This window comes from Accipiter gentilis, chromosome 29 (genome assembly GCF_929443795.1).
Source record: "Accipiter gentilis chromosome 29, bAccGen1.1, whole genome shotgun sequence".
Lineage (NCBI taxonomy): Eukaryota > Metazoa > Chordata > Aves > Accipitriformes > Accipitridae > Astur > Astur gentilis.
Window position 1 is genome coordinate 3821698 of NC_064908.1, and position 14747 is coordinate 3836444.

The 14747-nt window shown below is 46.7% G+C and overlaps 4 protein-coding genes across 4 annotated transcripts in view; 2 read left to right on the forward strand and 2 right to left on the reverse strand.

Annotated features, from left to right (window-relative positions):
- SNRPE (small nuclear ribonucleoprotein polypeptide E) overlaps nucleotides 1–14747 on the reverse strand; it is a 302587-nt gene that overhangs the window by 176592 nt on the left and 111248 nt on the right. The gene's annotated exons all lie outside the window — the stretch shown is intronic.
- The window catches only part of LOC126051937 (uncharacterized), a 183807-nt gene that overhangs the window by 75314 nt on the left and 93746 nt on the right, over nucleotides 1–14747 (reverse strand). The gene's annotated exons all lie outside the window — the stretch shown is intronic.
- LOC126051951 (zinc finger CCCH domain-containing protein 11A-like) lies at nucleotides 1860–4658 on the forward strand (the record flags this gene model as incomplete). The annotated part of the gene is given in 7 exon segments (XM_049831886.1): nucleotides 1860–1913; nucleotides 2099–2218; nucleotides 2845–2968; nucleotides 3417–3577; nucleotides 3579–3619; nucleotides 3922–4058; nucleotides 4594–4658. Coding segments are annotated over 7 exon segments (702 nt in total), but the record flags the coding sequence as incomplete, so codon positions are not given.
- LOC126051942 (zinc finger CCCH domain-containing protein 11A-like) lies at nucleotides 11482–14644 on the forward strand (the record flags this gene model as incomplete). Its single annotated transcript, XM_049831878.1, is given in 7 exon segments — nucleotides 11482–11899; nucleotides 12085–12204; nucleotides 12831–12954; nucleotides 13403–13563; nucleotides 13565–13605; nucleotides 13908–14044; nucleotides 14580–14644. Coding segments are annotated over 7 exon segments (702 nt in total), but the record flags the coding sequence as incomplete, so codon positions are not given.

The following is a 14747-nucleotide window of genomic DNA, read 5'->3' on the forward strand; positions in this document are numbered from 1 at the left end:
TCTGTTTTCGAAGGTGCTAAGGGTGAAAAGTGAATAGTCCCATCAATACTGAAGAAGGGAAGGAACCCTTGCACTTAACAACTGTTTTTCTTCCCTTTGACAAGCAGTCAAAACCCAATAACTAACATGAGAACCCACCTTGTCCTCTCTTTATTTCAGATTTGGGAAAATTCCCTGCCAGAAAAAAAAAAAACCTCCTTGAAAATCCGCTAGTGTTTGTGTGAGTAGAAGGTTCCAACCTTTTGCTATTAATTTGTAAGAACCATTTCATTCCGTTTTGTCCAAGAGAGTCAGAAATACTTGCACAGAAACGCGCAGCGTCTGAATGAAAGGGGTCAGAACCGCTTGAATTTGAGCTTTATCTGGTGTGGTTGCAGGTTTTATGGCATTTAGTATCTTTAAAAGGGTAAGAATCAAAGTATCTGACTTCGCATGAAGAAAACCTGCTTGTGGCTAAAGAAGATCAGTTTCAGCTCTGGAGGCACCAAAAAATCATCAGCTGTCGAACTGGACCTAAGCCATCTTTTCAAACCTTCCGTGATCTTGCTGCAATGCATGATGATGGATATATGGATTAGAGAAGAGCGTATGAAGGCAAACTTGTAGCATTGGCTCTGATGTAAAAAGAGAACAAATTCTTTCCTAAAAATCAAAGTCATCCCAAATTCTTGGTATCATGCAGCCATGCCACTTGCAAAGGAAGCATTTCCCTGCCTCTCAAAGCTTGCGGTATCCTCGATCTGCTGTCTCCCTGCTGTTAATTGATTGCAACTCCGCGTGTCCGATTAGGGCTGAGAGTTGCTCTCGCTACGGATATCGTGCAACATAGGCTGTGCACGCTCGCGTGTGTAGAAACGTTGATACTGTATGCGTGTAGGTAGGTATGCCTGTTTGTGTGCTGACCCCCAAATCCCTCGTGTTATAAAGCATCAGCCTTGAAGGCACATTCATCAAACCGTTACGTAGATCTTTTGGGTTTGCCGGTTCCCTCAAAATGAGAGACTTTCTATGCAGTCTGCTGTGGCAAATAGCCCCACATTCTAATTTTCACTCTCACTCTTGCTGACTTTATCATCACTCGCTCTTGGTGTGTGCATAAACAGGTATGTGTATGTATGTCCAGACAGTATTTAACAGGTAGAGTTGACTAAAACAACTGTAAGGAGTGGAAATTCTGGCTATTCTGCTTCAGCTGTGGACAACTTGGCTTCAGATTCTCATCCAGAGAATGAGATGTGTTAGCAAGAGCTTGTCCTGCGCTTCAGACGACATGATGGGTGGTTTGCATACGCATCATAGTGCAGCATTCTCTGTGTAACTTGTGACACCGAGGGCGCTGTCAGGCTAGTGGAGTGCGGTGACCAGCAGGTAAATCATCAGCAGCTGTCTGCGTCTGGGGTAAGGCTGACGGATTGACAAGGGGGATGAGAACACGTAGTTCCTGGGGCTCTGCCTTCCTTGTGATCTGGCTGTCCTAATCAACAGGGGGGGCGTTAAGCATCTTTAATATTTTTGTAAGCGATTAAAGGCACAAAGCAGAGCAGCAAGAGAGACTGCCCAAGTGAAATACTTTGTGCTTTATAACCCGCAAGTACCCACAGGTAGGGGCAATAATACTCCTCTCGTGCGTTAGCTGGGGTGCAACAAAAAAGGTTAGACCGGGGAGTAGGACTGTTTCTCCTTTTTCACTTACTGATACCTTTCTTTAGGGTTACTTTGAAAAAGACGATTTGACTGATCGAGCCGTCAGGAGACTTTCCGTCCAAGAAAGAGCGAAGGCAGCTCTTACGAGGACTGGAGGAAGTCCCTGCTGAGAGCGAACCCTTCGAACCTGAGCTCGTTCTCAGACGGTGTCGATTATGTCCAAGCAAGGGGACGACTGCTACTTCTATTTCTATTCCACCTGTGACAAGGTATGTTTGGGCTGCTTTTGCTTTGGGGTTTCTTGTTGAGTTTTTAGGAGAGGAGGGGGCGGAGACATCCAGATGTCTGTTAACTTAAGAAGCAGTTAGATTCTGCTTCCAGTTCTACTAGCATGGATAATTTTTGAGGCTGTACTCTTTTAATTTCCTCTTTGTGGGTTTCCTTTTGGTTACAGGGAGACAGCTGTTCCTTCCGCCACTGTGCGGCTGCTCTGGGAAGTGAGAGAGTGTGCAGGCGGTGGCAGGAGGGTCGCTGTTTCAAGCCTACCTGCAGATTGAGACACATGGAAGTCGATGTGAGTGTTTGCCTAAAGATGTGTTCTCCAACTAAATCCCTGAAAGCATTTTTCCTTGCTGTCGGCAGACTGAATGTGCTTGTACGTGCTAGATTTACTTGCTTTCAAATGATACTGGTTTCTGTTACTTGGAGGGGGGTGGGAGGAAGTTGGGGGAAGAAAAATCAATTTCTGAGGTATACCTCAGCAAGACATTTTTGTATTAGGTGCTGGCGTTGTTCTGACGTCTTGGGGTAGCACAGGGCGGGGAGGGAGAAGATGGGAAGGAAATAAGGCTCTGAAAGAGAACTTGAGATAGATTCAAGCTAGGCAGTTCAAGGCATTTTTCCCCTCTGAATAATCCCAGTATTTTGCACATTGTCTTAGTTTAACCCACCCTGAACTGATGTGTGCGAGCCCGCGACTTCTCCAACGGAACGACAGGAAAGCTAGATAATATGTAGTAGTTACAGCTTACGCAAGTTTTGTCGATCTGCCCTGAAATGCTTTCAGTGATAGACTGCCCTTGGGAATGATGTTTCCGCACTGCACTGCGATAGCCCTGTCTCTGGCATGACGTGTAACTATGTCTCTTAGCAAGCCTAAGGCGAGTGTTACCACGAGCTTTTCTTTCTTTCTGTCTTCAGAAAAAGCGCAGTGAGATTCCTTGCTACTGGGAGAATCAACCAGCTGGCTGTCAGAAATCCAACTGCGCGTTCCATCACACGAAAGGACGCTATGTTGATGGGCGCTTCTTCCCGCCAAGCAAAAGTGAGTTTCTTGGGCCCTTTTCCTTTAAGCATGAAAGAATTAATTCTGAATATTACTTCGGAGTGGGTACAATGCCGTAGAAGGCATCAAGTAACTGCTCACTGATGAGCGTAGGGAGAAGTGAGCAGTCACAGGCTCTCAGCTAAACGGACTGTAATTCTGGTGTTTAATTTTTTCTTTCACGCTCAGCTTCTCTGTGCTTTGTGTGATCTTTGCACTTCAGGTGGCTTTCCCTTCATTTCATCCTTTCTGGAGGGTAGGGTGGTGAGATGAGTGTGTGAAGGGAAGCCGTTGTTCCTAGTGTGTTCGTAGGGGTGGGGAATAGGAAACTCTGAATTCAGCAGCCAGGTGGGTTGTCTACCTTATCTACCGTATCTAGACAGTGAGTGCAAGGTCGGGGTGACAGTTTTACATGGCCAAATGAGAGATGGTCCTCGTCTTCCTCTAGCTACGCTTCCAAGTCCACCTGAGCCTGCAGAAGATGATGTGAAAATGGCTCAGGCGTCACTGCAGCAAAACACACTTTCTGTCCAGTCAAGTCCCACTCCGCAGCTGAGGGGGGTGATGAAAGTGGAAAGCTCTGAAAAGGTCCCAAGTCCTACACATCCTCCAGCCAGTTGTAATCAGTGCTGCAGATGACGATGAAGATGGGTACTTTTTGCTTACTGAAGGCATTTCTACTGGAGGTGAATGTATAACTTCACAGAGTGCCTGAACTGTGTCGTGTTTAAAGCTACGGACGAGAGTCTGGAGTCTTAAATATTTTTTTCCCCGGTATAGCTCTCGCTTGTATGAGCCTGTCAAGTCAATGCAGCTGTTTAAAAAACACCTCCCGCAAACAGTTGCTTGTAGTTAAGAATGCGAACAGAATATGAACCGTGGACTGAAACGTCGTTGTACGAGCTACATGAGCATGAAACGCCTTGTATAATCCCTGCTCCATAACTGAAGAGGTTTTATTTTGGACTTTCAGAGCAGCTTTCTGAAGAAGGAGATGAAACTAAAACACCTGTCCAGCAACCAGCAACACAAGCCCGTAGTGGATCGCGGATAATTTCCACTGGGAAACGCGGGGCTGATACAAAGCAAGGTATTCTAGCAGCTGTAGTAGGATGGCTTGGAAGGAGAACTTGACGATGAACTCCAAAGTGATATGTTCTAAATCTACAGTAGAACATCGGGTAGCTGGATGGAGTCAGTTATTTCCACGAGCTCATTCCTGTCTAATACTGTCGTGTGTCCCTTGGGTCAGACAGGTCAACTCCTCCTTGTAGACTTTTGTAAAACAAAAGAGAGCCACAGCGTGGAGTTGAAATGCCTGCAAATGTGTCCTTTCAAACACTGTGGGAAGAAGCCATGTCTAATGGAATCTAATATCGTGTAGATGGATTAAAACGCTTAAAACTGCAGGTTTTACTCTGTAGGGTGGGAGGAGGGGTGAAGAAGGGTGCCAATCGCTTACCAAAATACCCATCCGTTCTATGGCTTTTTGTCCTGGTGGGGAGTGTTGAGAGGGTTTATTTGGAAGACTTTGGAAGGGTTCTGAGCTGTCAGAAGCTTGAGGATGTGTGCTCTTCAACATGTGCCTTTAGGCCTCAGCTTCATTAATGATTTTCTGTTTTCAGAGGACAATTTAAATTTTGGAATAAAAACACTTGAAGAAATCAAATTGGAGAAACTAAAGGAAAAAACAAAAAGCCAAGGTGGTGAGTTAATATCCCCTACTTGTAGTGACTACTATTGTTTCCATTTCATGGCTCCTCAACCGAAAGGTTAAGTAATAATTAGGATAATTCAGACACGTTAGCCTGCTGGTGCTGCCTTTTCTAATGGAAACCATGCTTTTAGGCTTCCAGGCCCTGGTTTGATTGCAAATATTTGGCATTTGTAGGTGCTCAGTTTGTTGTGTTGCAGTAAAAGATCCAGAAGGGGTTTTTATCAGCCTGACATTAAGCCGTAGCTCATCATGTATTACACCACCTTACAGACCCTCCAATGTGCTTAATTGGACTCTCATGTTCCTGAAGTTGAGTGAGATTTGTGAATGAGCTAATGTGTCGACAGCACGTGGCGGAAGTAGCGGTTGGGTGAAGTGCAGTAGCAGCAGAGAGAGAGGCTAATGTCAATACGAGTGTCAGTATGCAAATAAGGGGATAACTGGGAAAACCGGGCAGTAATGCAAGGGCAGACCTATAGAAGATGGTATTATACAAGTAGCCAATTTTTGAAGCGTTGACCAGGCTGACGGTGGCTCTTGCGGACAGTAGCGTGATACGAGTCTGTGTATAAGTGGTGGTGTTCAGATCTGCACAAATTCCTTTGAAAGGCAAAAACCGTGGGGCACTACTACTACGCGTAGTCACTCGTTTCTGTGGTTTGGCTACCAGAAGAGTGCCTTTTGCCGGGACGTGGGCTAGAAGGACAATGCTCTTAGTGGCTACTGGCTTCTGTGCAGTGAAGAGCTAGATTAGTCTTTGTCTTAGGGGAGGAGCCTGTGATTCAACTGAATCTTGGCGAGAGGATGGGAAAACGGAAAGCCTCCAGAGGAAGAGCTTTTTGTGAGGCGTTGTTCGGGTGCCCTCATCTAAACGTGACTATGTTGAAGGGTATTTTTGCTGCGTGCCGGAGGAAAATACATTTTGGCAGAGATGTGTATTGACGGCAGGCAGAAGTGGCAAATTTGGTTATCAGCTGAAAGGCAAATCTAAGAAAAGATCCCCGGAAGCATGGAAGTTTGTGGCTGACTGTTCTAAAATCCGCCTCCAGAGAAACGTTCTTAAAGTATTGCTTGTTTCCTCTCTTTCTGAAGCTGGTAAAAGTGTCCTTCCGTTAAAGCGCAAGCTTGCTGACAGGCTGGGGAAGAAGACAGAGGTTCTGGAGAGTGCTGACAAAGCACCAAAGAGAGGTGCAGCTACTAAGCAGACATGGGGATTTGATGCACAGATTTTCTGTTTAGGTTTGCTGTTTGTCCTTTCTTCTAGTGGTTCTTTGTGCGTGTTGGTTGCGGGCTCAAGGTAGCTCTGAATCCCAGTGACGTGACGGCTCTCATTTCGAAACGTGAACAGCAAATGGAGATTTATGCAGCCTGCCGAACTTTTTCTGTTCTCTCTTGTAGTTCAAGTCCCCAGGTCTCTGAAGGAGAGGCTAGGACTGCCCTCTGAACAGAGCCGTACAGAGACAGGTACGAACTGGCTATTAAGTATGCTTTCCCCTTTTGTCTTTCCATGAGCTTTCATACAGCCCTAAAAGTGAATTTAAAAAACCCTGCCTGATTCCTCTTGCTCGAGTGCTGAAGCTCGAGTGCTGTTTAGCTGCTGGCTAAATACACTTAACTAGAAGGACTGTGGCGCTGTTAAGAGAACCTGTTTGTTTGTTGGGTTTTTTTTTCCTGAGGCAGAGCAAGACGGTATCAATTCTCTCTTCCTTTTACTCTAGCCAAACCAAAGGGGTGCCTGAAGCCTTTGGATGGGAAAGCCACCTTCCCCAGAAAGCAGCCACTGAAACGTAAGGCAGCCGAGAGTCATCCGTCTGCCGTGGCGGCTGTGAAGCCACCGAGTGCCACTGGTGGCGACGGGAAGGAGCCTTCAGCTAAAAAAGCGGCTGTGGTAAGGAGAGCGGCTGAGGCAGTAGTGGGTCCCTAGTAAAATTTATGCCCAAGTTGTAGCCTCCTCTTGGAGAAAAGATGGAAGACTGAAATGTTCTACGGGTCTCCGTTCCCTTTTAAATCCAAAAGTGGTCAACAGGACGCTCGTAGTACCTTTCTGCTCTTTACGAGGTGAATGGCAGTGTTTACATAATGCTCTGCCATGTCCTTTAATTGCTGCGTTCTTTAAGAAGACCCAAGGTCGTTAGTAAACGTTAAGGGAATGCTAACTTTTCTTCAGGTGTGCCCTGGCTCTGTATTTTGGTTAAGGCTCAGCACTGCCAGAGGAGAAGCAGCGGAGGAAGAATCTGCAAAGCAGTCTTTGACCTGTGTATCATAAAAACCATCTTGCTTCTTCCTAGGCCCTTGTTCCGGCTTTGCCAGAGGGCAGCCTCTTCTCCATAGGCGGGAGAGGAAAACCCCAAACCAGGTAACAACCACAACTTGTTCTTTCGCTTCATCAGTGTGCCTTTCACGTGAAACGAAGGTTGTTGGTTTTTTTTTTCACACGTGGAAAAATGAGAGTTTTGAGATAATTCATGCCAAAATCCAGCAGAGGAAAAACTCGTCTGAAATAATAAGTTTCTAGGAGCTGGCTGGACTGCTTATCTAGATCCTTGTCTGAAAATGCTGCAAGTTGGTACAGCTTTTCAGTGGCTTCTTGGGTTTTCTGAACGCCTGCGGAGGTTGACTTGGTCACCCTTTTGCAGTCAAATTAGTAAAGGTGGCAAAGTGCCTGTGGCGACAAAAACGGAACCTTCTTTGCCAGACCCCAGATGCTGTGTCTTCGCGGATAAATCCCCAAACTGCAAAATGTACCTGCTGATACATTGGACTCTAGAAGCAGCCCCAGGTTAATTGAATAACAATCCCTGCGTAAGGCTGAGGGGTAGGAGGGATTAACTACCATTTTAAGAGCTGGTTTGCAGAAAACATCTCTCTGCTTAAGGAATGTCATACACTGATTTGCTCTCTTTCTTGTTCTTCCCAGTCCTGAACTGCATCCTGGAAGCCCGGCAGACTCTGTGGCACCGTCAGAGGTCTCAAGCTCGACCTCAGCTTCCTCAGGAGTAGCAGTAAAGACAGAGGGGTTGAGCTCCACAGGGGCCTGGGAAGCCCCCTTCTCTGTAGAAGACGACTTTGAGCAGTTTCTTTGGGAGATCTCAGGAGGCAAACTGGAAGAGATAATTGACCCGGACCCAGAGAAGGATGAGGATGAGCTCCTCATGGAGCTTGCTGAAATGCTGGACACCTGAAGCGCATAGTCTTAAGGCTTAAAATAAAGAAAGAAATAAATGGAAACTGATTCTTTTGTTGGATACCCAGAGGTGATTCTTTTTCTAGCTGAGGCTTTGCAAGGAGTCTTAAAGCACAGGTGAACTGGTAGACATTGGGAGTACCTGCACGCAGTTGTCCTGAACTTCCCTGCTGGTCAGACATGCGGTCTGAATTTGTGACCCTGCAGAAGACAGCTGAGACTGGGGTCTATTGTGTACCCTGCCACCAGGGATCGTTTTCCCTAGCAGCTACCTTTTGAATCATTTTCTTAAAGTTTTGAAGAACTTGAGTCTCTTCCTACGAGGATTTGTGAAGGTGGGGCGGCCCTCAGGCATTTGCTGCTGGCAGAGGAAAAATCGGTTGTCGGAGTGGATTGTCAATACTTTCTCTTTGGAAGAAAACACTTGCGTGCTTTGATAGTCCACTGTGCTGTCTTTGTTCCTAGAGGAAAGGTCTGAAACCAAAACTGAGCAAACTGCTGTTCCGGCTCCAGAAGGGTCACCCAGCCCCAAGCTGCCGATGCTTTATCCTGCCAAAGGACTTTCTCCCGCTGGGAGCAAGCATGGAGTTTCTGCCAGCATGGGTCGGTCGGTCGGTCGGTCGCTCGTGGACTTTGGGAGAGAGGAAGAGCGCGCGAGAGCCCGGCGAGGAAGGCTTTCCCCTCGCTGCTTCCCTCCTCCTGCTCTGTTGTCAGCCTTCACTGTCCCCGGCCTAGGCTCTGTCCGTGGAGACGAGGTTTGGTGTATGCCATGGTTTCTGTAAATATTTTATTTTTCGCTGTTATGCCCGTATTCTCCTGAAGGTCCTGTATTAAATGTAGCCTGGCCGCCTCCGCCTTCACCGGTAGTTGAGCTGTTCCCCATGACAGCAGTTAACAGCATTTTTACCAAACCCTGGCGCAGGAAAGGTGCAGGTGCGTGGTCTGTCTGTGGGGCGTCCTTAACGCTCCGCTCCAGAACCTCATCTTCCGCTACCTGCAGAACGTGAGTACCGCCGGGCTGCCGCGGCTTCGGCCCCGTGTGCGAGGAACGTCCTGGTGCTTCTTGCGCAGGGCCCTTCGAGCCGTGTGGGGAGCGGGGCGGCACACCGGACGGGTCTTTCCGAGCATGCGGCTAGAAGGCTGCATCACTGTGAGTCTCAGGATCTCTTTGGATTGGGTGTTTTGTTGGTTGTTCTTCAAATTTATAAAACTGTTTCTTCCTGTCAGGAAAAACTAGCGTGGGGGGTGCCTCTCCAATTAATAGTCTTAATTGTCCAGCCCACGTCAGCACAGCTCACGATAGTTTGTGTCGTTGTTGCTGAAGTTTAGAGCAGGGCACGTAGCTCAGCGGCGGCTTTTGTTGCTGATTTTTAGGGCTTTGATGAATGTGTGAACTTGGTGCCGGACGACGCAGAGGAAATTCACTCCAAACCAAAATCAAGGAAACAGCTGGGTATGTCAGTATGTCTGTGTAAGCCGAGCGATGCCTGAAACCTGGCTGCGTGAGCCTTCCCCGTAGCAAGGCTTTAAAGCATGAAAGGTGTGAAGAGGGTTGAGTTTGGAGTACAGTGAGCGGATACGGGCTAGGTCTCGGTTCCTGCTGTTTCTTGAGCTGGTGGTTTTGTTGAACGTGAAGGAGAAAGAATCTGCCTCTGCCTGAGACGAGTCTTTGTCTTTCAAATGTGCGTAACAACGGATGGGCTGCGCTGCACTTTTTCTGCAGCCCGGGTGGCTGGAGGGGTCCAGTCAAACTCCTGCTCAGGAATATGGAAGGCGACAAGCGGAATGCTGAGCTGCTTGGACATTCAAAAGAGCTAGATCTGAGGGGATTTCTCTTGTTCCCCCCATGGTGGTGGATATAGTAAAGTTGCACTATACAGGTGTGTCTCACTTCCTAGGGAAAAGAAATGGCACCTTCTAGACCGTGAATTCCTCCTGATTTGTGTTGGAATGCCTCTGCTGGGCAAAGCAGTGGTCCTTACTTGCCTTCCATTTAGGAGTTGGCTTGTGCAAACTGCGGAAATCGTGCTTGAAATTTCATTTAATTATCAATGGCATCAGCAGCACACCCAGTAATTTCTAGGAGGAGATGCGTAGGAATCTGCATGACACAACAGTCTGTTTTCGAAGGTGCTAAGGGTGAAAAGTGAATAGTCCCATCAATACTGAAGAAGGGAAGGAACCCTTGCACTTAACAACTGTTTTTCTTCCCTTTGACAAGCAGTCAAAACCCAATAACTAACATGAGAACCCACCTTGTCCTCTCTTTATTTCAGATTTGGGAAAATTCCCTGCCAGAAAAAAAAAAAAACTCCTTGAAAATCCGCTAGTGTTTGTGTGAGTAGAAGGTTCCAACCTTTTGCTATTAATTTGTAAGAACCATTTCATTCCGTTTTGTCCAAGAGAGTCAGAAATACTTGCACAGAAACGCGCAGCGTCTGAATGAAAGGGGTCAGAACCGCTTGAATTTGAGCTTTATCTGGTGTGGTTGCAGGTTTTATGGCATTTAGTATCTTTAAAAGGGTAAGAATCAAAGTATCTGACTTCGCATGAAGAAAACCTGCTTGTGGCTAAAGAAGATCAGTTTCAGCTCTGGAGGCACCAAAAAATCATCAGCTGTCGAACTGGACCTAAGCCATCTTTTCAAACCTTCCGTGATCTTGCTGCAATGCATGATGATGGATATATGGATTAGAGAAGAGCGTATGAAGGCAAACTTGTAGCATTGGCTCTGATGTAAAAAGAGAACAAATTCTTTCCTAAAAATCAAAGTCATCCCAAATTCTTGGTATCATGCAGCCATGCCACTTGCAAAGGAAGCATTTCCCTGCCTCTCAAAGCTTGCGGTATCCTCGATCTGCTGTCTCCCTGCTGTTAATTGATTGCAACTCCGCGTGTCCGATTAGGGCTGAGAGTTGCTCTCGCTACGGATATCGTGCAACATAGGCTGTGCACGCTCGCGTGTGTAGAAACGTTGATACTGTATGCGTGTAGGTAGGTATGCCTGTTTGTGTGCTGACCCCCAAATCCCTCGTGTTATAAAGCATCAGCCTTGAAGGCACATTCATCAAACCGTTACGTAGATCTTTTGGGTTTGCCGGTTCCCTCAAAATGAGAGACTTTCTATGCAGTCTGCTGTGGCAAATAGCCCCACATTCTAATTTTCACTCTCACTCTTGCTGACTTTATCATCACTCGCTCTTGGTGTGTGCATAAACAGGTATGTGTATGTATGTCCAGACAGTATTTAACAGGTAGAGTTGACTAAAACAACTGTAAGGAGTGGAAATTCTGGCTATTCTGCTTCAGCTGTGGACAACTTGGCTTCAGATTCTCATCCAGAGAATGAGATGTGTTAGCAAGAGCTTGTCCTGCGCTTCAGACGACATGATGGGTGGTTTGCATACGCATCATAGTGCAGCATTCTCTGTGTAACTTGTGACACCGAGGGCGCTGTCAGGCTAGTGGAGTGCGGTGACCAGCAGGTAAATCATCAGCAGCTGTCTGCGTCTGGGGTAAGGCTGACGGATTGACAAGGGGGATGAGAACACGTAGTTCCTGGGGCTCTGCCTTCCTTGTGATCTGGCTGTCCTAATCAACAGGGGGGGCGTTAAGCATCTTTAATATTTTTGTAAGCGATTAAAGGCACAAAGCAGAGCAGCAAGAGAGACTGCCCAAGTGAAATACTTTGTGCTTTATAACCCGCAAGTACCCACAGGTAGGGGCAATAATACTCCTCTCGTGCGTTAGCTGGGGTGCAACAAAAAAGGTTAGACCGGGGAGTAGGACTGTTTCTCCTTTTTCACTTACTGATACCTTTCTTTAGGGTTACTTTGAAAAAGACGATTTGACTGATCGAGCCGTCAGGAGACTTTCCGTCCAAGAAAGAGCGAAGCCAGCTCTTACGAGGACTGGAGGAAGTCCCTGCTGAGAGCGAACCCTTCGAACCTGAGCTCGTTCTCAGACGGTGTCGATTATGTCCAAGCAAGGGGACGACTGCTACTTCTATTTCTATTCCACCTGTGACAAGGTATGTTTGGGCTGCTTTTGCTTTGGGGTTTCTTGTTGAGTTTTTAGGAGAGGAGGGGGCGGAGACATCCAGATGTCTGTTAACTTAAGAAGCAGTTAGATTCTGCTTCCAGTTCTACTAGCATGGATAATTTTTGAGGCTGTACTCTTTTAATTTCCTCTTTGTGGGTTTCCTTTTGGTTACAGGGAGACAGCTGTTCCTTCCGCCACTGTGCGGCTGCTCTGGGAAGTGAGAGAGTGTGCAGGCGGTGGCAGGAGGGTCGCTGTTTCAAGCCTACCTGCAGATTGAGACACATGGAAGTCGATGTGAGTGTTTGCCTAAAGATGTGTTCTCCAACTAAATCCCTGAAAGCATTTTTCCTTGCTGTCGGCAGACTGAATGTGCTTGTACGTGCTAGATTTACTTGCTTTCAAATGATACTGGTTTCTGTTACTTGGAGGGGGGTGGGAGGAAGTTGGGGGAAGAAAAATCAATTTCTGAGGTATACCTCAGCAAGACATTTTTGTATTAGGTGCTGGCGTTGTTCTGACGTCTTGGGGTAGCACAGGGCGGGGAGGGAGAAGATGGGAAGGAAATAAGGCTCTGAAAGAGAACTTGAGATAGATTCAAGCTAGGCAGTTCAAGGCATTTTTCCCCTCTGAATAATCCCAGTATTTTGCACATTGTCTTAGTTTAACCCACCCTGAACTGATGTGTGCGAGCCCGCGACTTCTCCAACGGAACGACAGGAAAGCTAGATAATATGTAGTAGTTACAGCTTACGCAAGTTTTGTCGATCTGCCCTGAAATGCTTTCAGTGATAGACTGCCCTTGGGAATGATGTTTCCGCACTGCACTGCGATAGCCCTGTCTCTGGCATGACGTGTAACTATGTCTCTTAGCAAGCCTAAGGCGAGTGTTACCACGAGCTTTTCTTTCTTTCTGTCTTCAGAAAAAGCGCAGTGAGATTCCTTGCTACTGGGAGAATCAACCAGCTGGCTGTCAGAAATCCAACTGCGCGTTCCATCACACGAAAGGACGCTATGTTGATGGGCGCTTCTTCCCGCCAAGCAAAAGTGAGTTTCTTGGGCCCTTTTCCTTTAAGCATGAAAGAATTAATTCTGAATATTACTTCGGAGTGGGTACAATGCCGTAGAAGGCATCAAGTAACTGCTCACTGATGAGCGTAGGGAGAAGTGAGCAGTCACAGGCTCTCAGCTAAACGGACTGTAATTCTGGTGTTTAATTTTTTCTTTCACGCTCAGCTTCTCTGTGCTTTGTGTGATCTTTGCACTTCAGGTGGCTTTCCCTTCATTTCATCCTTTCTGGAGGGTAGGGTGGTGAGATGAGTGTGTGAAGGGAAGCCGTTGTTCCTAGTGTGTTCGTAGGGGTGGGGAATAGGAAACTCTGAATTCAGCAGCCAGGTGGGTTGTCTACCTTATCTACCGTATCTAGACAGTGAGTGCAAGGTCGGGGTGACAGTTTTACATGGCCAAATGAGAGATGGTCCTCGTCTTCCTCTAGCTACGCTTCCAAGTCCACCTGAGCCTGCAGAAGATGATGTGAAAATGGCTCAGGCGTCACTGCAGCAAAACACACTTTCTGTCCAGTCAAGTCCCACTCCGCAGCTGAGGGGGGTGATGAAAGTGGAAAGCTCTGAAAAGGTCCCAAGTCCTACACATCCTCCAGCCAGTTGTAATCAGTGCTGCAGATGACGATGAAGATGGGTACTTTTTGCTTACTGAAGGCATTTCTACTGGAGGTGAATGTATAACTTCACAGAGTGCCTGAACTGTGTCGTGTTTAAAGCTACGGACGAGAGTCTGGAGTCTTAAATATTTTTTTCCCCGGTATAGCTCTCGCTTGTATGAGCCTGTCAAGTCAATGCAGCTGTTTAAAAAACACCTCCCGCAAACAGTTGCTTGTAGTTAAGAATGCGAACAGAATATGAACCGTGGACTGAAACGTCGTTGTACGAGCTACATGAGCATGAAACGCCTTGTATAATCCCTGCTCCATAACTGAAGAGGTTTTATTTTGGACTTTCAGAGCAGCTTTCTGAAGAAGGAGATGAAACTAAAACACCTGTCCAGCAACCAGCAACACAAGCCCGTAGTGGATCGCGGATAATTTCCACTGGGAAACGCGGGGCTGATACAAAGCAAGGTATTCTAGCAGCTGTAGTAGGATGGCTTGGAAGGAGAACTTGACGATGAACTCCAAAGTGATATGTTCTAAATCTACAGTAGAACATCGGGTAGCTGGATGGAGTCAGTTATTTCCACGAGCTCATTCCTGTCTAATACTGTCGTGTGTCCCTTGGGTCAGACAGGTCAACTCCTCCTTGTAGACTTTTGTAAAACAAAAGAGAGCCACAGCGTGGAGTTGAAATGCCTGCAAATGTGTCCTTTCAAACACTGTGGGAAGAAGCCATGTCTAATGGAATCTAATATCGTGTAGATGGATTAAAACGCTTAAAACTGCAGGTTTTACTCTGTAGGGTGGGAGGAGGGGTGAAGAAGGGTGCCAATCGCTTACCAAAATACCCATCCGTTCTATGGCTTTTTGTCCTGGTGGGGAGTGTTGAGAGGGTTTATTTGGAAGACTTTGGAAGGGTTCTGAGCTGTCAGAAGCTTGAGGATGTGTGCTCTTCAACATGTGCCTTTAGGCCTCAGCTTCATTAATGATTTTCTGTTTTCAGAGGACAATTTAAATTTTGGAATAAAAACACTTGAAGAAATCAAATTGGAGAAACTAAAGGAAAAAACAAAAAGCCAAGGTGGTGAGTTAATATCCCCTACTTGTAGTGACTACTATTGTTTCCATTTCATGGCTCCTCAACCGAAAGGTTAAGTAATAATTAGGATAA